Source organism: Hemitrygon akajei, chromosome 1 (genome assembly GCF_048418815.1).
Source record: "Hemitrygon akajei chromosome 1, sHemAka1.3, whole genome shotgun sequence".
Lineage (NCBI taxonomy): Eukaryota > Metazoa > Chordata > Chondrichthyes > Myliobatiformes > Dasyatidae > Hemitrygon > Hemitrygon akajei.
In genome coordinates, this window is record NC_133124.1 from 34,837,076 (window position 1) to 34,858,732 (window position 21,657).

General features: G+C 41.3%; 1 protein-coding gene across 13 annotated transcripts in view; it reads right to left on the reverse strand.

The window, feature by feature from the left end:
* sulf1 (sulfatase 1) overlaps positions 1–21,657 on the reverse strand; it is a 316,869-nt gene that overhangs the window by 92,115 nt on the left and 203,097 nt on the right. For all 13 annotated transcript variants that reach the window (XM_073040863.1, XM_073040831.1, XM_073040854.1 and 10 more), the window contains 2 exons: positions 18,506–18,657; positions 4,528–4,697 (listed from right to left, as the gene is read on the reverse strand). In XM_073040863.1, coding sequence (XP_072896964.1) covers positions 4,528–4,697; positions 18,506–18,657 — 322 coding nt within the window. The remainder of the gene's footprint in view (positions 1–4,527; positions 4,698–18,505; positions 18,658–21,657) is intronic.

Here is a 21,657-nt window from a genome sequence, read left to right on the forward strand (position 1 = left end):
GCCTGACTCTCTGAGTTCCTCCAGCAGTTTGTTTCTATCATCCAATACACAGTGTCTGTGGTTTCTTTTGTCTCCGAATGAACGGTGATGTGGAGAGGGATATTGGGATGCAAGTGCATAGCTCCCCGAAAGGAAAAAAAATTGGATAGGGTGGTAAAGAAGACATACATCATGCTTGGTTTCATCCACTGGGAAAATTAATATAAAACCTTGGAAGTCATCTAGCAACTATCTGAAATTTGGCTAGGCCATTTTAAAGTACCATTTGCAGTTTGGATGACACACTATAAGACAGAACAGAAGCTTAGGAGAGAGTGCAGAAGAGGTTTGCCAGAATGTTGTCCTGGATTTGACAGTGTTAGCTATCAGGAGAGGTTGGATGATCTTCCATTGTTTTCTCTAGAGTGTCCTGATAAATGTATAAAAATGATAAGTGGCATGGACTGGAGAAAGAGCCAGAGTCTTTTTGAGCTAGAGGACATAGCTGAAGGTTAGGAGAAAGCTTAACAGAAGCAATTTTTTTACATGCAGAGTAAGTGCCTGGAAAGCATTGCTAGAAGCAGATAAAAGAGCAAAGATAAAGAGACTTTCAGACAGCCATCAAGAGGCAGATAATAGAGGGATATCAACCACATGTAGGCAAATGGATCTGGTTAGATTGGGGTTGTGGTCAGTGCAGACATGAAGGGCCTGTTCCTGTGCTCTACTGTTCTATCTCTATGAGTGTATGTGGGTACAACATGTAATTAGCAAGGCAAAGGGTATGTTGGTCCTATTGCATTAAACTCCAAGCAGAAGATTAACAACTTCCCACTGAAATTATTTGATCAATGTTGAGACCATACCTGAAATACTGTACGTAGCTCCAGTCTCTCTACTCAAGGAAGGAGAAAGATGGATGTGGTTTTAGGCAATGAAGGGAGATTATACGCTCTAAAGATGAATGAGTTATAGTTTTGGTAGTAGGCATTATTATTCTTTTTTTATTTATATTTACAGTTTGCACCGACTTTTTTTTTACAAATTGTAATGGTTGGCCTGGAGTTTCATAGTGGGAGTGAGGGGAGGATACTAACTTTATACGATTGTATTGTGTACAGTTCTGGTCACCAAATTATAGGAAAGATGTCAACAAATTAGAGAGAGTACAGAGGAGATTTACTAGAATGTTACCTGGGTTTCAGCACCTAAGTTACAGAGAAAGGTTGAACAAGTTAGGTCTTTATTCTTTGGAGCGAAGAAGGTTGAGGGGGGACTTGATAGAGGTATTTAAAATTATGAGGGGGATAGATAGAGTTGACATGGATAGGCTTTTTCCATTGAGAGTAGGGGAGATTCAAAAAAGAGGACATGAGTTGAGAGTTGGGGCAAAAGTTTAGGGGCAACACGAGGGGGAACATCTTTACTCAGAGAGCGGTAGCTGTGTGGAACGAGCTTCCAGTAGAAGTGGTAGAGGCAGGTTCGATTTTGTCATTTAAAAAAATTGGATAGTTATATGGACAGGAAAGGAATGGAGGGTTATGGGCTGAGTGCAGGAAGGTGGGACTAGGTGAGAGTAAGTATTCGGCACGGACTAGAAGGGCCAAGATGGCCAATTTCTGAGCTATAATTGTTATATGGTTGTATGATTTTATTCTGGGTGCTGTTTCCTTTTTTAGTTAAAAAAAAATAAAAAAAATAAAATAAAGATGAATGAGATGTGATCTTATTGAAGTAAGTGATCTGAATTCTTACAGGGCTTTCAAAGGGTGGTGCTACCCCAGCTGAGATTTCTACAAGCACAGATCAAAACAAGGAGTGGGACACTGAGACAGAGAGAAGTTCTTTCACCCAGGCAATTGTGAATCTGCGGAGTTCTATACCCAAGAAGCCTCGTCACTGAATATTTCAAGGCAGAGATCAGCAGAGTTTTTGGACATTAAAGGTATCAAGGGATATGGGAATTGTCCCCATAAATGGTGTTATGATGAAAGGTCAGCTATGGTCTTATTGAATAGTGAAACAAACTTGGAATCAAAGAACCTATTGCACTGTTTTATTTTTTATATTCTTAAACACCACCTAGTCAGTGCATAAAGAAATGAAGGTAGCCCTGGGTTTTAAAGAGATGCACGATGAAAATGAAACTGATAGTATACTTATTTTTTGAAGCTCAAGTTCTTGCCAATTTCATTCAAAACCAGAACCTGCTGGAAAATCACCAGCAGCAAGCCAGCATTTTTATGAAGTAAGATGGTAATGGCTATGTGCTCTCCTGGTGGTAACAGCCCTTGTAAAATGTACCCTGGATGTTTCCTTTGGCATTATGATAATCTTAGCTCAGTGTTTAAACATTCAACTGACCTTCCAAAACCCAAGTACTGTAATTCTAATCAGAAGCAGATTAGAAAACAGCTCAATATGGTTCCCTAGACTGTGCATGTTCTTTATCTGTTCTGGTGTAGAAAAATTATTGCATTCATAGATCAAATCTAATAATGCTATAAAACAAGTGATATGGTACCAATGGGAAGATTTTAAAATAGGTCAAATGGAGAATGGAATGCTAGGACTGTGATTTAGAGTTTTCCTTTTGGACATTTATGAGATTCTGTTGATATTAACCCACCTGGTTTCCTTTATTTTCCAAGGTAGAGTTGCAGTCCAGAATTCACTTGCTTCTGACAGCATCAAAATAAAGTTGATGGTGAAGTTGTTATGTGGGAGGCTGGTTCCAATGAATGGTGTCGTGTTTTTCACACTTGCGTTGGTTTTAAGCCTTAACTGAAGATCAAACTCCTTTTTGTATTAAACAAATTTTCATGTTGGTCACCTTTTGCCAGTCCCCTTCCGAAGGTCTTGTTGGGGTGAAATTAACTTTTTGATGACTACGCAACTATAATTTTCCCCAGTCAGCAATCTTCAGGTATTACTCCAGATGGTGAACGTCTGCAGGCTTTTTAACCTCGAATGTGTTGAATTTTATTCTCAATTATACTCTGCTACTCTGCTGCTAAAGGTCCTTTGGGCAGGATTACCCCTGCTCACAGTACTCAAGAATATAAATAAAGCACCTTAACCTGGATGTGAGTTTGGAACTGGTGGTGTCATTTTTAGACTCAACCAGGGTCTAAAATTGGCTGAGAGGGGCCAGGAGGCTGTGACAGACATCAATCAGATGAGCCATTGAATTTGAGAGAATGGAGAAAGCATTCCCTGATAGATGTGAAAGAGGAAAATCTTGGGCAAGAAAGATGCTGAATCTTCTGATGTCATTCCAGATCATTCCAGCTGAGTTTAAAGCCTCTAGTTATTTGATTTAATCAGACTTCCAGGCTAATTACTTAAAGAATAAGCACATCAAGGGAATGCGACTGATTTCAAGACTTGATCAAATTTAGTCTTATTTTATGATTTATTGCTTCTTCTAGCAGAGTATTTGAATCACTTATTAAGGGCATCCAATTCATCATCATTAACACCAAGCTAATCTGAGCACGTACAGACGGGAGCATAAATTCCTGTGAGGACGTCACAAAAATGTACCACCATTCTGACTCGGGATGAATGGCTCCTACTGCACGTTTGCAGCATTTACCACAAACATTATGAACACAGAAATTAACAAAGGTGTAGGCTATTTGACCCCCTCAAGCCTATTCCGTGATTCAGAAAAAATCATGATACAACTGACTGCACCTCAACCTTAAATTGCTGACTGCCTCCAGTGGCCTTTCACCACCTCCCTGCTTATTTAGAATCTGCCTTAAACACTTACAAACACGTCTGGGTGGCACAGTTGTGCCGTCGGTAAAGCTGCTGCCTCACAGCCCCGGCAACCTGCTGCGTTGTCTGTGTACAGCTTCCATGTTTTCCTTCTGATTTCCTCCCACGTCTCAGAAATATGTGAGTTCTTAGGCTGATTATCCATCGTAAATTGTGTAGATAAGAAGAAGAACCAGGGAACGATTTGATGGGAATGTTTTCACAACCATTTGAGGAAGAGAACACCCTCTGAGCAGAAAAAATGTCTCTTCTTCTCATTTTTAAATTGGCGACCCTGTATTTTGTAAATAGTGACAAACCCAGCTCCAGTCTCTCCCACAAGAAGAATTATCCTCTCCACACCCATCAAGTCATGACTCCTCTAACCTAAAAAAAAACCTCGCTCAAAAAAAAAGTGAAATAAATGCAGAAGTAGGAGTTTTGCAGTCAGGAGCCATTATTAGCAGCAACTGGATTGACAGAGCCTAAATTCATTTTGTGTAGCATCCTTATAATCAACAGAAAGAGAGAGAGAGGGGTCCAGTATGCTATCAGTCTGGGCTTGACTCAAATCACAGATGAAATGTGGTTTCATTTGGTCAGAAGGGATCTGTTTTAATAGGCTGCAATTCAACCTCTGCTTTTCATTACTGTGCATAAATATTAATGAGAAAGCAGCATATGAAATGCATTCCACATTTTGTTGCACCACAGAACATATATATCTAATAACACCAGAAAGCACAGTGTTGCTTCATCCCTGAATTAAGATGTTTTACTCACATATGCTGCGAAGCATTGGGGAAGAGCTCTGAAAACTGTGGGGCTGAGTCTTCTGGGCCATGGGGTGCAGCGTGGCTGATGACCATGAGCACAGGTCTGTGCGGATATATCTTCTTGGATATGCGGAAGTAATTGATACTATCGTTGGTGATCACATCTGTGAAGTAATCCTGTAAAAGAAAATCCCAGCATACAATAAATCCTTTTTTGTTTTCACAGAACAATGACACATGTTTATAAGCTCCACTGGTTCTTTGAAATCCGGCACGCTTTCCAAAAGGTTAAACATTAAAGAATTGAGAACAGCAGTTTTGTAAAACAGTGTAGAGGATTAAAATGTTCCGTTTATTTCAACAACAATGCCAAAACACGCCATTGTAGCATTTCAAATAACTGTGCCAACAGAAGAAAAGGGAACAAGATTTTGGTGGCTCAGTGGTGCAGCATTCAGTTCTGATTCTCCGCAACTCCAGCAACCCAAGTTCGATCATAAACCTCCAGTGCTGTTCATGTGGAGCTTGCATCATCTCCAAGTGACATTGGTTACTGTAAATTACCTCTGGTGTAGGAAGGTGCCACTAGTACCAAAGAGAGTTAATGGTCATGTCAGAATAGGTCATGTGACCATAGACAGGGGCGTGTTCTGAGAGCTGGTACACACTTGGTAGCCAAATAGCCTTCTCCTATTTTGAATGGTGATGTGCATAAATTAAGATAGAAAATGTATTTTTTATAAATTACAGCCAGTACATATAAAGAAATCCAAACTGATTTATCAGTAAGGTAAAGTCAAAACCAAAAATCATATTTCTACCTTTGAAACCATTGATCTCACAGATAGAATCAGGTTTACTATTCAAAGACTCAAAGCACATTTATTATTAAAGTTTGTATGCAGTATAGAACCCTGGGAATCGTCTTCCCATAGACAGCCACGAAACAGAAAACCATGGAACCCCTTCAAGATAAACATGAAACCCCCAATATGCAAAAAAACAAATCATGCAAACAGCAAGAAAAAAATGAGGGAAAAACACAGAATACAAAACATCAAATCAGAAAGACATCGAGAGAGTCCAAGCATATTCAGTTCAGCTGACATAATGTAAAATTAGTTATCTTGCAACAACAGTACTATCCAAAGACATAAATTTTTTTATAAATTATAAAACTGATAAATAGTGCAAAAAATAATGGGGTAGTGTTTATGGCTTCATGAACCTTTCAGAAACCTGATGGCAGTGGGGAAGAAGTTGTTTTGGAATTTTTGAATGTGGGCTTTCAAGCTTTGTAATTCCTCCCCAATTGTAGTAATGAAAAGAGGGCATGTTCTAGAAGGTGTGAGTCCTTAGTAGTGGATGCCACCTTCTTAAAACATTGTCCGCTTCTTCAAGATGTCCTCAGTGGTGGGAAGGTTGTGCCCTCAACAATTTCTTCTTCAGCTCCTTCCACTTCCCCCAAACTCAAGGGACAGCCATGGGCTCCTGCATGGGCCCCTATTATGCCAGCTATTCATTGGCCATGTGGGACAGTCCATGCTCAAAGCTTCCCCGGTAATCCTCTCAAACTCTTCCTGCTCTACATTGATGACTGCATTGGTGCTGCTTCATGTACCCAAGTTATCAATTTAATAAACTTTGATCCAACTTCCAGCCAACCCTTAAATTAACTTAGATCTTTTTTGAAACCTCTCTCCCCTTCCTCAATCTCTCTGTCTCCATCTCTGGACACAAGACGTCTTTTATAAACATACTGATTCCCACAACTATCTTGACAGTTTCTCTTCCCACCCTGTCTCCTGTAAAAATTGTCAGTTTCTTTTCTCAGTTCCGTCATCTCCACTACACCAATTTCTTGCTCAGAATGGTGCTTTCCTTTCCAGGACATCAGAGATGTCCTCCTCCTTCACAGAACAGAGTGTCCCTTCCTCCCCTTTGATGCTGCCTTCATCCACATCTCTTCCATTTCCCAGGCATCCGCACTCACAACATCTTAACAGGGATAGAGTTCCTCTTGTTCTCACCTACCACCCCATGAGCCTCCGTATCCACCACATCATTCTCCATAACTCCTGCCACCTTCAATGGGATCCTACCACCAAATGCATCTTTAACTTCTCCCCACACTCTGCAGGGATAGCTCCCTCTGTGACTCCCTTGTCCATTTGTCCCTCCCCACCAATCTCCCTTCTGGCACAGATCCCTGTAAGCAACAGAAATGCTATACCTACCATCCACCTCCTCCCTCACCTCCATTTAGGGCCTCAAACCATCCTTGTGGGTGAGGCAACACTTCACCTGTGAATCCGTTGGGGTCCATTATTGTGTCCAGGGCTCCTGATGCAGCCTCCTCTACATTGGTGAGACCCGATGTAAACCGGTAACCTCTTTGTCGAGCACCTCTGCTCCATCCGCCAAAAGTGGAATTACCTGCTGACCAACCATTTTAATTCCTATCCCCATCCCTGTTCCAACATATCAGTCCATGGCCTCCTCTTCAGCCACGACGAGGCCGCTCTCAGAATGGAGGAGCAACGTTTCATATTCTGTCTAGGTAGTGTCTACCCTGATGGCATGAACATCGATTTCTCTTTCTGGAGATTTTCTTCATTTTTTTTCCTTTTTTCCCTTCTCCTTCTATTCTCTTACCTCTTCTCTTCACCTGTCTATCACCTCCTCCTGGACCCTTCCCTTTCTCCAATGGTCCATTCTCCTCTCTTCTCCTATCAGATTCCTTTTACTCCAGCCCTCTACCTTCTCCACCCACCTGGCTTCAGCTATCACCTCCAGCTTGTCCTCTTCCCCCTCCCCTCCTTTTTGTTTCTTTCCAGTCCTGCTACAGTGTCTCAGCCCAAAAGGTTGACTGTTTATTCATTTTCACAGAAGGTGCCTGACCTGCTGAGTTTCTCCAACATTTTGTCTGTGTTGATCTGATGATTGGGTGCTCTAAAACAGTGTGGAGAGCCAGTGAGATTGCATCTGCTGTTGACCCGTGTTGCGGTAGGCGAATTGCAGTGGGCTCGGGTCCTTTCTCAGGCACTAGCTATGATCAACCTTTAGTAGCATTTCATTATGGTAGATGTGCGTGCTTCCAGGAAAGTCATCGACACCCTCATGTAACATTATTCACGGAATATTGTTGACTAGAAGCAATAGTCCGACCAAGCAAGGTCACTGTGCAGAATCAGATAGAGGGAAAATGAAAGGAGAGGTTATTGCAGGGGAAAGGAAATGAGAGATAAAAAGGAAGGTGGAAGAAGGAGGAGTGAGGAGGTTTAAGGAGGCAGATAAAGGAATACTCACCAGGACATATTGCAAGAGGTAAGGAGAGAGAGAAAGAGAAACAGAAGAAGGGCTGTGAGCATAAGACTGGCAAAGCAGGAAAACTACTAATATAATTGTTCTTCAGCAGTAATGCAGCAAAACACCCCAGTGAAGATGGTACTGGGATCAGGTTACGTGTATCATCTGGGGGATATACTGTATATATCTCCATCTCCAAGCCCCTTCAACTTCCCCTTCAAAGTTTTTGAGTGCACTGTGAAAATCCATGCATTTTTTTCTTTGAATCTCTTGTCAGTTTTCAGTTCCTACCACATTTATAGCTCTTATTAAAAAGTACAAATGGAATATGTGTGTGGTAAACCTCTCAGTTTAGCTTTGTTGGACAAAGTTGGCCACACCAGCTTCTTTTTCTACCTCTCCTCAATCACTTGACTGGATGGGACTACACATTCTTACCTATGTGGTGATAGTCAGAAACCACCTGCACTGCTTTCACTTCATATTTCTTCACTGGTACTTCTGGTGTCTCTCACTGATCTGTTCTCAGCCCTTCCTGTTTCTCATCTACAAACTGATTGGTGGAATCATCCAGAAACAGAAATCAAGTTCTGTGCAGGTGTGGATAATGCCAGGCCCAACCACAACTTGTCTCTTTCAACTCCTCCACTTTCTCTGATCTGTTGACTGGATGACACCTAGTTCTGGGTGAGCAGAATTTTTTTCCAATTTAATGTCAGTAAGAACTGTTGACATTTTCATTAATTCTGTTTCCTAGCCACAAGCTCCATCATCTTCCCAGCAACCGAATTTCCAACCTTGGTGTCATAGTTAATTCAAAAGTATGTTTTTGGCAACACCTTTAACCTAGAATATTGATATTTACCATCGTGACATCCCCTGCCTCACTTTACATGCTGCTAAAGCCTTCATCTCTGCCTTTTCCAATTTTAAAAAGATCAATTCAAAGCCTCCTTCTTCCCAGCCTTCACAATCTTGAGCTTTTTCAGTCCCCAAAACAGCTCCCTTTCTAGTCACCCATTAGCCTAGTGCTTACTGACATGCAACAACTTCCAGTTCAGCGACATCCTGACTTTAAAAATTCTCACCCTCATTTTCAAATCCCTCACACCTCTCCCTCCGTAATTACCGGCTCTCTCTGGGTAAAAGTTCCCCACAGTAAATGCTGGGAAAGCTCCTGGTCTGTTGCTGCACTCCTCAGAAGAGTTCAGCCGCCATCAGAACTTAGTGACGGGCCAAGAACTGTCAGGCAACTGCTGGCAAAATCCCGGCTAATGAATTGAACATCACTGTCAACAAAGTTCTTTTTCCAAACATATGAAAAAACATCTCAGACAGTGGAGGCATTAACTCTGGAACAAATGGCAGAGCTAAGCAGTTTTCTGAATGGATGAATGGGCATGCATTAAATGGCCAGTTGCTGGCATATTTGGACCAACCTTTTACTCACTGAATATACAGGTTCTGGGGTCCGTGCTAACTGTTCGCGCCAGGTGGCGGTAGCAGACCGGGCTCCTGATTTGCACTTTGTCCGATCTTCTGTTGCACTGGAATCAAGGAGAAGGGCAGTTGGGCAAAGTGCGAGAAGGCCAACTGGCACATTGCCATGCATTGCCTGCCCATTGGGAGCTATTGAAATCAACTCCAGTCCTAAAAAGGAATGTTATTCCTTTGATGAAGTTAGCTATTATGAAAGGGTGCCCATTGGACAAATACAGATTTTGCTCCACAATGGGGCAAACCATTGAAAAGCACATTGCACATTATTAATGGGATCAGCAGCAAAGTTAGGCCAGTTGAAATGTTTCTGTCGGTGACGGTCTTGATATTGATTTCTTGCACATTATCTTGGCTGGTAATTTATAGGTCCCTCCTGGCAACTCTCCCACCCTGTATCTGGAAGCTGGGTACAGCACCTTCAAATGAGATGGGTAAAGTTTATATTGTGAACAAGATGTGACCATTTCTTGATCCCATTTGGTACATGGGACTTTTGTCAACAGACTTGTAATATGAATGGCATATAATACAATGTGAATGAAACCTCAGTTTGTCCCCAGAGTAATGTTGGATGCTTGGATCAAACGAAGCCTGAAATTCCCAAATTGCCAACATTGTAGGCACTTAAAAAATTAAAGCATGGTTATTATTTTGTAATTGAATACAAAAGGTACTTGGATAGGAAAAATTTAGACAGATCTAGGCCAAACGTTGGCAAATGTAACTAGTTTAGATGGGAATCTCATTCAGCATGCATCAGTTGGCTCAAAGGGTCTGCTTCCCTGCTGTATGTCTCTATGACTCTATAACTGTAAGATGATTTATTTTATTGTTAGAAATAACTAAACAGGCAATGTGAGAGATTTTGGCAGACACAAAGACAGGCCTGCTAATGTTGTGACAAGGCACTGGGACAAAATGACCAGCTAAGATGGGTGCTCTGGGAATAAAACATCAAGTATGCCTGCCCGCAGTGTTTAATTTGGCTGACCCAGGATCTGAAGGTCAGTGATGAAAGTTTTTCTAACCCCAGACTAACAATCATAATGCTCTTCCCTATCTCTGATAGGGATTTACAACTGAACAGGATTTGTGGCCTTTTTAAAAATCTTAATGTTGCCTGAAATCCCTCAAGAGGGTTTACAGCTGTTCCTTAATGCCACTTGAGATACTACGGTTACAAAAATGTGTCAGAAGAATATGTATATCAATTCAACGTAAATGATTGATTTAACACATATTCCAGTTTAGATGACAGCTGATAAACTTAAAAACAGTAACAGTTTCAGTCCCGGTTTCAAATCCAGAGCTGCATTGAGCTTCTACCTATGTGAGGCTGAACTGGTCAAGTGCAAGATCATCAACAAGATTTATACATTTCCGGCCAAACCTCTCTCATAACTGAGAGAAAGTGAGGAAGGTAAGTAACCCTGTTATTTAACGACTGGGAAAACTCAAGGAGAAAGCTACAATTACTTACGTTTGAGAATTGGCTCACCTATTATATGTTTGAACAATTCTGGTAAAGCCTAGATGTAGGGTTACATTCTCTCTACTCCAAAATAAAATCTTCTCAAACTACTCAGTAAATAACGAGGGAACTGGAGCTAGAAATAGAGCAAGAGTCTGTCTGCACCAGAAAGCAAGACATATTATACGGCAAAGAAAAAAAAAGGGAAATGTTTCTTGAAGTTGGACATCACAAGGGGAACACTCTAGACTATTTCCCCAATGCGTGAGGATGGCACTGGATGCAGTAAATGAAAGGAAAGCCTCTTTACTGAGGCCCTTCTCTGTGTCTTCTGTTGGCCAGACAGAAACAGAAGCAGAGGCAGTTCGTGGTTACATGGCCTCTTGAAAATCAGTTCATTACAAATCTATCACAAGAGAGCAAAATGCAGCCTCAGTGATTCTGCAGTTGGAGCCTTTAATGTGGTGTAATAGAACTGCATAAAGTTACTAAATTATATCAAAAGATATAAAAAAAGAATAAAGTGATAACCAAATGACACGAATATGTTCGAAGTCTTTATAATGGTCAGATGGTTTGTTTTACTAAGAGACCATAGGAGTTTGGTGGGATGTGCTTCCCTCTGAAATTCAAAGTTCAAAGTAAATTTATAATCAAAGTATATGTACGTCACCATATAGAACGCTGAGATTCATTTTCTTGTGGTCAACACAGTAAGTACAAAAAAAACAATAGAATCAATGAAAGCCCGCACTCAACAGGGAGGAAAACAACCGATGTGCAAAAAAAAAATTACAGGCTGTGCAAGTACAAAAGGAAAGAAAAAATATATAAAAGTTGTAATAAGAATTAATAAATATACAATAAATATTGAGAACATGGGATGAAGAATCTTTGAAAGTGTATCCACGAGTTGTGTGAACAGTTCAGTGACGAGGCATGAAAAGTTGAGTGGAATTGTCTCATCTGATTCAAGGTTGAAGGGTAGTACTGTTCCTGAACCTGGTGGTGTGGTCCCTGAGGCTTCTGTGCCTTCATCCTGAAGGCAAAAGCGAGTAGAGAGCATGGTCTGGGTGGTGGGGGTCCTCGATGATGGATGCTGCTTTCCTGCGACAGCGCTCCGTGTAGATGTGCTCAATGGTGGGGAGGATTTTACCCATGAAGGTCTGGGCTATTTCCTCCCAGTATCTTTCATGGACATAAAATTTTGAGATTTTCTGATACTCACTCCTGTTGGATGGAAGTCAGCACTATGAGCGTAAACTCAAAAATTTTGCTGATATCAATATAGTTGCATCTTGCTGAAGTGCTGTCAACACCATTTAGTTATACTTAATTTTCCAGAAGATAACAAGGATGTTTAATTCAAAAGCAAAACACTAAAATAGCACTGAATGAATCCCCATTTCGAAAGCAGGGACTGTGGTAAAAAATTGCAAGAACTTTTTCACTACACCGTCAAATAGCAAAAAGCCGTGTAACATTGCCTTCAGCAGAAGTGAAGGCCACGTCTTGGGCTTTTCATTCCGATACAAGCATCAGTGAGAAACTGCTGCAGAAATGGCTATAATTTAAAGCACTTATAAGCATGAATAATCACATGTTCCTGATACAGGGTGCCTCACAGCTGCAAATTCACAGCCTGAGGCCGGACTCCATGTCACATGTCAATGGCAGGACAAGACAACCAGCTGTGTCCTTTCTCCCCAACACCAGGATCTCAGCGGGCATTGGGATTCTAGAAATTAATACTGTAATTATGCTCTGCAGAGAAAGCAATCAGAGCTATTGTTTATAGTAATATTAATGATGAGCCTAAACTGGAATCACTTCCTCTCAACCTGTTTTGAAACTTGGATGACGTTCTTGTTTAAAAAGTAATATCTTTTAAAAATATAGCCTTTGTCTGCAGGCTAAATATAGTGATTCATATAATACTAATGGGAACCTAATGATTCAGAGCTCCAGGTTTTAATTTTTTTTGTTCTTTTAAATATTGAATGTTGCATACCTGTGATTGATTGTAAGATAATCTAATTGGAAAATCAAGCTAATATTACAAAGTCAGTCACTGGATACTTGGGTGACATAAATAATAGCTTTGAATCACTGTCTTTTGTCAGTTGCTGTACTAGTTCATCAACTTCTACTTTATAAATTGATTTTTGGCTACTTTTCTTACCAGTCCTGGTGATGTAGTGGCACTGGAGCCTGTTCAAAGTTCAACATTCAAAGTTCAAAGTAAATTTATTGCCATATGTATGTATATGTCAACATATACTACAGTACCTCGAGAACAAAAAATACAATAGAATCAGTGAACAACTACACACAAAAAGACAAAGCCTGTGATCTTGATGAAGGCTAATATTCCCACTGTAATTTAATTAATTACCATGACTCAAAAGGCACAAAGAAATTGAGAAATTACAGCTTGCTCCCTAAAATCTAATAATTTGTTGATATGTGTTGAGATTTTGGGGACAAAAAAAAAATCCATTGGATTTTGTATATGTGTGCTTATTCAATGCTGCATTAGATCAAGCTCTTCATAGGGCTCTCACTGAGAATATGTTGAAGGACTGTTTAAATAAGGATTAAATAGAAAGTAGGTAAACGTAGTCAGAGGGTATATCGATAATAAGAAAATCAACTTTCAAACTACTCCTATTGAATACCTGTATTGTAATCTTTAATTAATATTGAACTGACCGTGGAAACTAATCAGGACAATGTACACTTTTTGTTTTTCACCCTGCATGTGTATATAAGTATACTGTATGCTTGTTAAACATTGGGATAAACCAAATGATGCTTGAGGAATTCTGAACGTTAATCTGAATATACAGGAATTATAATGGGTGATGTCGATACAGAAGAGTATCTGAACAACTGAATACATTGCAAATAGGTGTGAGATGTAATAGGTTTGTGTGATGAGCCATTGATAGGAAGCAGTGAGGCATATGGACCAGGCATTAATACCATTATACAGAGACAAAAAGAGAGTTGCTGGAGGAGCTCGGCAAGTCAGGCAGCATCTGTGGAGGGAAATAAGCAGTCCACGTTTCAGGTTGAGACACATCATCTGAGATAAAAGACCAGAGGGGAGATAGCCAATGTAAAAAGTAAGGCAGAAGGGAAGCAAGAACTAGCAAGCAGTAAGTGGATGATTGACTGCCAGGTGGAACAAAGGATGGAGATAGATAGAGACTGGGAGCTGATGGCTGGAGGCAACGAAGAGCTGCAAATGATGACATTTGTTAAGAAATTAAGGTGAAGGTGAAGGTGAAAGTGTGTAACCAAAGGAAAGGATGTTGGGCAGATGGGATCTTTGGGGAGGGGAGAGGGGACCCAGTGGGAGGAATGTGTGACTGATGGCCAGATGGAGTAGGTGAGAAAAAGGAAAGAAAGATGATAGGCGGAGGGGGCAGATGGCCGATGCAAACAGAGCCAGGCCATGATACATTTTACATTTAAGGCATTTGGCACCACTGAATCTCAAGTACTAGAGATTGCGCTTGGGCCCCAGCAGGTATTGTATCCGGTAGCCTTGCCTCACTAACCTTGGCCACGGCTATGGCTGATGGGCTGACAATTACACATTACTATTTTACATAGAAACATAGAAATCCTACAGCACAATACAGGCCCTTCGGTCCACAAAGTTGTGCCAAACATATCCCTACCTTAGAAATTACTAGGCTTACCTATAACCCTCTATTTTACTAAGCCCCATGTACCTATCCAAAATGTCTCTTAAAAGACCCTATCGTATCCGCCTCCACCACCATTGCTGGTCATTCCACACACTCACCACTCTCTGAGTAAAAAACTTACCCCTGACTTCTCCTCTGTACTTACTCCCCAGCACCTTAAACCTGTGTCCTCTTGTGGCAACCATTTCAGCCCTGGGAAAAAGCCTCTGACTATCCACACGATCAATGCCTCTCATCATCTTGTACACCTCTATCAGGACACCTCTCATCTTCCGTCGCTCCAAGTAGAAAAGGCCGAGTTCACTCAACCTATTCTCATAAGGCATGCTCCCCAATCCAGGCAACGTCCTTGTAAATATCCTCTGCACCTTTTCTATAGCTTCCACATCCTTCCTGTAGTGAGGCGACCAGAACTGAGCACAGTACTCCAAATGGGGTCTGACCAGGATCCTATATACCTGCAACATTACCTCTTGGCTCCTAAATTCCACGATTGATGAAGACCAATGCACCATATGCCTTCTTAACCACAGAGTCAACCTGCATAGCTGCTTCGAGCATCCTATGGACTCGGACCCCAAGATCCCTCTGATCCTCCACACTGCCAAGAGTCTTACCTTTAATACTATATTCTGCCATCATATTTGACCTACCAAAATGAACCACTTCACACTTATCTGGGTTGAACTCCATCTGCCACTTCTCAGCCCAGTTTTGCATCCTATCAATGTCCCTCTGTCATCTCTGACAGTCCTCCACACAATCCACAAAATCTCCAACCTTCGTGTCATCAGCAAACTTACTAACCCATCCCTCCACTTCCTCATCCGGGCCATTTATAAAAATCACAAAGAGTAAGGGTCCCACAACAGATCCCTGAGGCATTCCACTGGTGACTGACCTCCATATGGAATATGACCCGTCTACAAGCACTCTTTGTCTTCTGTGGACAAGCCAGTTCTGGATCCACAAAGCAATGTCTCCTTGTTTTTATCTAATCTGAAATGAATTAATCTCAGTGATTCACAGAGACAGTTCCACTTGATCTCCTCTGCATGTTTGTTTGTACTGAGATTGGCTTGGGTCTGGTCATAACCATAACAAGAATCAAACATGTTCTCCTAGCAGGGAAATTTCTTTCAACCTGGAACCCTCCTTCACTTATTTCTCTCTTTCTCCATTCTAATGAAGAGAACGAAGAGTCCCAGATCCAAAGCATTAACATTTCTCTTCCCACCAGTGCTGCCTGACTTGCTGACTTTTTCCAGCATCTTCTAATTTTATATCATACATCCACACAGATTGACACGTGAAACATGTTGAAGATTGAAGTCTACTGGCCTTTCCCTATTTCTTACTGACCAATCTGTGGTGCTGGAATCCAGTTTGGTGGAGGAACTCAGCAGGTTAAGCAGCATCAGTGCCAGGCAAAGGAATTGGCTGTGTTTCAGGCTGAAACCCTGCATCAACACTTGGTGCTACTGGCTAGGGAGGGTCTTCCAACTCCACTAGTAACAGTGCAGATTCCCTCAATTGAGTAGAGTTGCTGCTGTGTTCTCTTCTACTGATTAACTAGAGGGTTCTCATCTGTTTTCAAGCTATTAATCTGAACTCCTGACTTCTAAGCAGCTTTTGCTGACTTGGGATACCTTCCCCTGTGAGAAGACAGAGAGAATTGGAAGGAACTTACTCAGAAGGCAATACCCACAATATACTATATCTTCAATAAGCAGTACTTTACTTATCAGGAAATAAAGCAACCCATGCTTGCATGATCCAAAGCCTAGATAATATTCAAATATGCACTATTTAAATAACCACTCAGTACTAATCTTCAAAACATAGACCTCTGTTCTTCCTTCTGTAAATGGATCCTCAAATTCCTTATTGGGAGACCGCAGTCAGTATGGATTGGTAATAATACCTCTTTGCTTTTACCACTGTTCCACTCTCTCTATGCTCATTACTGTGCAGTTAGGCACCACTCAAATGCCACCTATAAATTCACTGATGACACCACTGTTGTTGGCAGGATCTCAGATGGTGATGGAAAGGTGTATGGGAGTGAGAAAGGTTGACTGGTTGAGTTGTGTCACAATAGCCTCCTTGTACTCAGCATCAGAGAGACCAAAGAATTGAAACCGCGCTGGTTTTCTTGGCTGGTTTCCTTCCCAGGGTTTTACCAAATTGTTTGTGGACTTCAGGAAGGGGAAGAGGGGAAAACACATACAAGTTTCACTGAGGAGGTCAGGAATGGAAAGGGTGAGCAGATTCAATCTCCTGTAAGTCAACATCACAGAGGATCTATCCTGGGCCTAATATTTTGATGCAATCACAAAGAAAGCACGCCAGAGAATATACTTCATTAGGAGTTTGAGAAGATTTGTAAGCCTGTTTGGGAAATTTCTCCGGATGTACCCTAGAGAGAATTTTGACTGGTTTCATCACTGCCAGGTATGGAGCCTCCAATGAACAAGACTGGAAAACACTGCAGAGGGTTGCCAGTTCCATCACAGGCACAACCCTTCTCACCTTCAAGGGCATATTCAAAAGGTGGTGCCTCAAGAAGGCAGCATCAATCATTAAGGTCCCTCACTATCCGGCACACGTCCTCCTCATTAACATTATCTGGGAGGAGGAAAAAAGACTGAAGATGCTTACTCAATATTTTAGGAACAACTTCTTCTCCTTCGCTGTCAGATTTCTCAATGGTCCATGATCCCATGAACTATTCTAAGTAACATCCATGCCACACGGGTCTGAGTTAAAATGACATGGAACAACAAAATACAAACACCTACCTTTGGTATTCAATGACTATGGTGTCTCTGAAAGTCCCACTGTTATTGTGCTGGGGGTGGGGTGGGGGGGGGCGTTATCACTAACCAGTGACTCAGCTGGACTACTCAGATAAATACTACGACTTCCAAACAGGATATTCTTTGATAAATAACTTGCCACCTGGTATCCTCCCAAATTCTCTCCTCTTCCCACAAGGCAGATCAGAAACGGCCATGGACTACTCCTCATTTATCTGGATCAGTGCAGTTCCCTCAATATTTAAGTAACTCAACAGCCTCAGGACAAGGCAGCCTGGTTAACTGGCACCTAATACACAAACTAATCAATCCTTTGTAGCTGCTGTGGACCATCTGACAGCACTCAAACATCTAACATTTCCCACCAGACAGCCAGCACATGGAAACATCACTACCTTAAGGTACCCCTCCAAGCTGCACTAGAAGGGCTTCAGTGTTTCAGGAAAGTGGCTTATCACCTAGCTTATTGGCAATCACCAACAGAGTTCATATAAATGGAATCAAATCTGAGGCAAAATGGAGAATCAACTATATAAAAGGGATAAAGAGAAACATACACCAAACTTCATGCTCCTCTAAAGGTGATTTCTATGGAAATGTACTCAATGCATTTAATCACTAATTCATCTTACTGAAGTACGCAGGTCACCTTGGCCAATAGCTATATTTTTCACAGAAAGTGACTGAGCAAGAATGTCACTGCCCCAGATGCACAGTGTACTTACATCACACTCATTGTAAAGAGTCATTTTCCTATAATTAAATGACAACCTCATTAAGTTTAATCTGTGAAAGTGTAGTTGCTGTGGACTTTATACTGAACAACAGAGGGGCAATTATAAAAATGAAAAATGAAACTGATTTCAGATCTTACCCTGGTACAAACCAATACACAAGGAAAACCTGAGGCAAAAACCAATACATGTGTTTTGAATTAAATCAATTCTTCTCTAAAAGAATTAATCCTATTGAAAACAATTTTGAATATATATTAGAGACTGTATTATATGTTTGTTATGTATTGTGTAACTGCTCTTACTGAGTCTATCTTTCTATCCAGAAATTTCAAGTTACGCACATTTTCCCTGAGAATCCAAGGACCCACTCATTCAAAATAGTAGCAAATGAAGTGCAGAGCTCACACTTACAAACAAACAAATTAAATACCTTGGAATAATCAAATCCATGCTTCTCCTTAAAGCCATTGCGACTAAGGGTGTAATTATAGAAACGAGAATTCTTTATAAGGCCAACCCACTCTCGCCATCCTGGTGGGATGTAGCTGCCATTGTATTCGTTGAGGTATTTCCCAAAGAAAGCTGGAGGAGAAGGAAGTGGAAAACAGTTAAAATATGGCACTTACATTGAAATAATCACCATCTGAAATAGTAGTAGGCTTTTTGCATTCCGGGAGACCTGGACACCATTCACCTTAAAGTTGGCTTCTGTCGGTGCAGGTTGGCACTATTCAGATTTTCTTACATTCCTTTTGGCCCTCTGAATTAATGAGCAATCCTGTCATTTACACCCCTGTAATTTATTCTCCCTCACATACCCATCAACCTCCATCAACTTACCTGTCACCATCAACTGAGGACAATCTGCAGAAGCAAATTAACCCAATAACCAGCATGTCTTTGGGATGTAGGAAGAAACCAACGTAGTCAGAGGGGAAATATAATTTCAATACTGGCCGAATGGAATCCAGGTTGCTGGGGGTGTGTGACAGCACTAACTGACTTGCCAATGTACTGCACCACAGTGTGTCTTGTTTCTCTACTTGTCCACTACTGACCTAATTAATGTCATGGCCCAGTACACAGCTTCATGGACCTTTTGGGGATACTGAGAGGTAGAGTTTCCCATAGTTGCTGTCAAATCAGCCAGCTGAAGCAAGATGTAGTTAGAGGGTTACGTATGTCATTATTTTCCTGACCACCCAGTTTCCAGTCCTTCTCATTTGATTCCATGGTAAGAAGGAAAATAAATTATTTACATAACTATACAAGCCCATTAAATAGTGAATGTCACATGGCATTAGCCCATATCTCCTCTCAAGGTCCTTCAGATTAACCTCTTTCTATAGTGGATACAAGAGACAGAGTGCAGAGGAGATTTACAAGGATGTTGCCTGGATTGAAGGGCATACCTTACGAGAATAGGTTGAGAGAACTCGGTCTTTTCTCTTTGGAGCGACGGAGGATGAGACGTGACCTGACAGAGGTGTATAAGATGTTGAGGGACTTTGATCGTGTGGATAGCCAGAGGCTTTTTCCCAGGGCTGAAATGGCTAACATGAGGGGGCATCATTTTAAGGTGCTTGGAAATAGATACCGAGGGGATGTCAGGGGTAAGTTTTTCCACACAGAGAGTGGTGAGTGCGTGGAATGCACTGCCAGCAGTGGTGGTGGAAGCGGATACAATAGGGTCTTTTAAGAGCCTCTTAGGTAGGTACATGGAGCTTACAAAAATAGAGGGCTACGCACTAGGGAAATTCTAGAGTAGGTTACATGGTCGGCACAACATTGTGGGCCAAAGGGCCTGTACTGTGCTGTGGATTTCTATGTTCTATATTCTCTCAATGGAAGAATCCTTGCTCAAGATTCAAGATTGTTTGATGTCATTTTCAGAACACAAGTGTAAAGAACAAAATAATTGTTACTCCAGATCTGATGCAGCACAAAAAAACACAATGAGATAAAGAACACAATAAACATGCAGTAAATACTTATATAGCTTATATACACAGATTGATTGTAAGTCCATAAAGTGCTGGTGCGTGGCCTAGTGGGCAAGGCATCAGACTAGTAACCAAAAAGTCACTGGTTCGAGCCTCAGCTGAGGCAGCGTGTTTGTGTCCTTGAGAAAGGCACTTAACAACACATTGCTCTGCGACGTCACCGGTGCCAAGCTGCATGGGTTCTAGTGCCCTTTCCTTGGACAACATCGGTGGCGTGGAGAGGGGAAGGCCTGCAGCTTGGGCAACTGCCGGTCTCCCATACAACCCTGCCCAGGCCTGCGCCCTGCGCCCTGGAAACTCCAGGCGCAGATCCATGGTCTCTCGAGACAGACAGATGCCACCTAACTAACCTAAAAGCAACACTAGGCATAAGGTGATTGGCAGGAAATGATGAAAGTAGTGGTGGAGTTAATGGGTGGACATGTTGATCAGTCTTACTGCTTGGGAAAAGTAACTGTTTTTGAATCTGGTGAAGCTGGTGTAGATGCTATGTAGCCTCCTCCCAGATGAGAGTAGGGAAAACAGTCCATCAGCAGTGTGGGCAGCATTCTTCATGATGTTACTGGCCTTTTTCCAGCACCTTTTGGACTGTAGGTAGAGTTGTAGATGATGATTCAATATACTAAAATACAAAGTGTTACTCTAAAATTAATTCTTGTAATGCTGTATCTAAGTCGCAGAATATCATCAGGTTATTGTGTCCACCAACTTTGGTTAAGACATATATCAATTGAGATCAGGTCCAAAGCTACCGGCATCCTTATTAAGGAGCACATTGTGTCAAGAGTACCAAATGTCATGTTATTTGCTGTAGAACTAATGATAACAAATTTTGTTCCCCAAGACACAGTAACGACTCACTAAACTCAAGAGATTCTGCAGAGGCTGGAAGTCTTGAGTAACATATACAAAATGCTGGGACTCAGTAAATCACGCAGTGTCTATGGAGTGGAATGAACAGTCGACATTTTGGGCTGCGATGCTTCATCAGGACCTGAGTTTAACAAACCATTACCTTTAATACTGTGAAGAACTATAGCATCAATGCTGTGGACATGCCAAAAACTGGCTAACTGATACACCTTTCTGAATTGGGGACATAAAGTACTGTGGCTTCACTTAACAAGAGTTTGTTTTGTTTACACACAGAATGCCAGCTTTGCTGAGAAGGCCAGCATCTATTATCTATTCTTAATTCTGATTGAGAAGTTGATAAACATTTTTAACCCCTATGGTGAAGCGTTCTCACGGTACTATTAAATACTGCAGAATGCTCTAGGATTTTGATTCAGCAATCTTGGATCTGGTGACACTGATCCAGAGGTTCCTCAAAGAGTGAGGCATAAAACTTGATGGTTACGGCCATTTTATTAAGTGTTACAAGAACGTAGAATGAATTTTAAAAAAAGACAAAGAAAAAAATGTTGTGTTAATCTCATACTCAAGAGTAGAAATAAAAGCACATTCGATTGATAACTAAATAACTAATTAAATAGCCAGATTCAAGTGGCATGACACCTGCTGCAGAAAAACTGAGAAGCTTCTAGAAAAATGCAGAATCAAATATACCGGTACTACA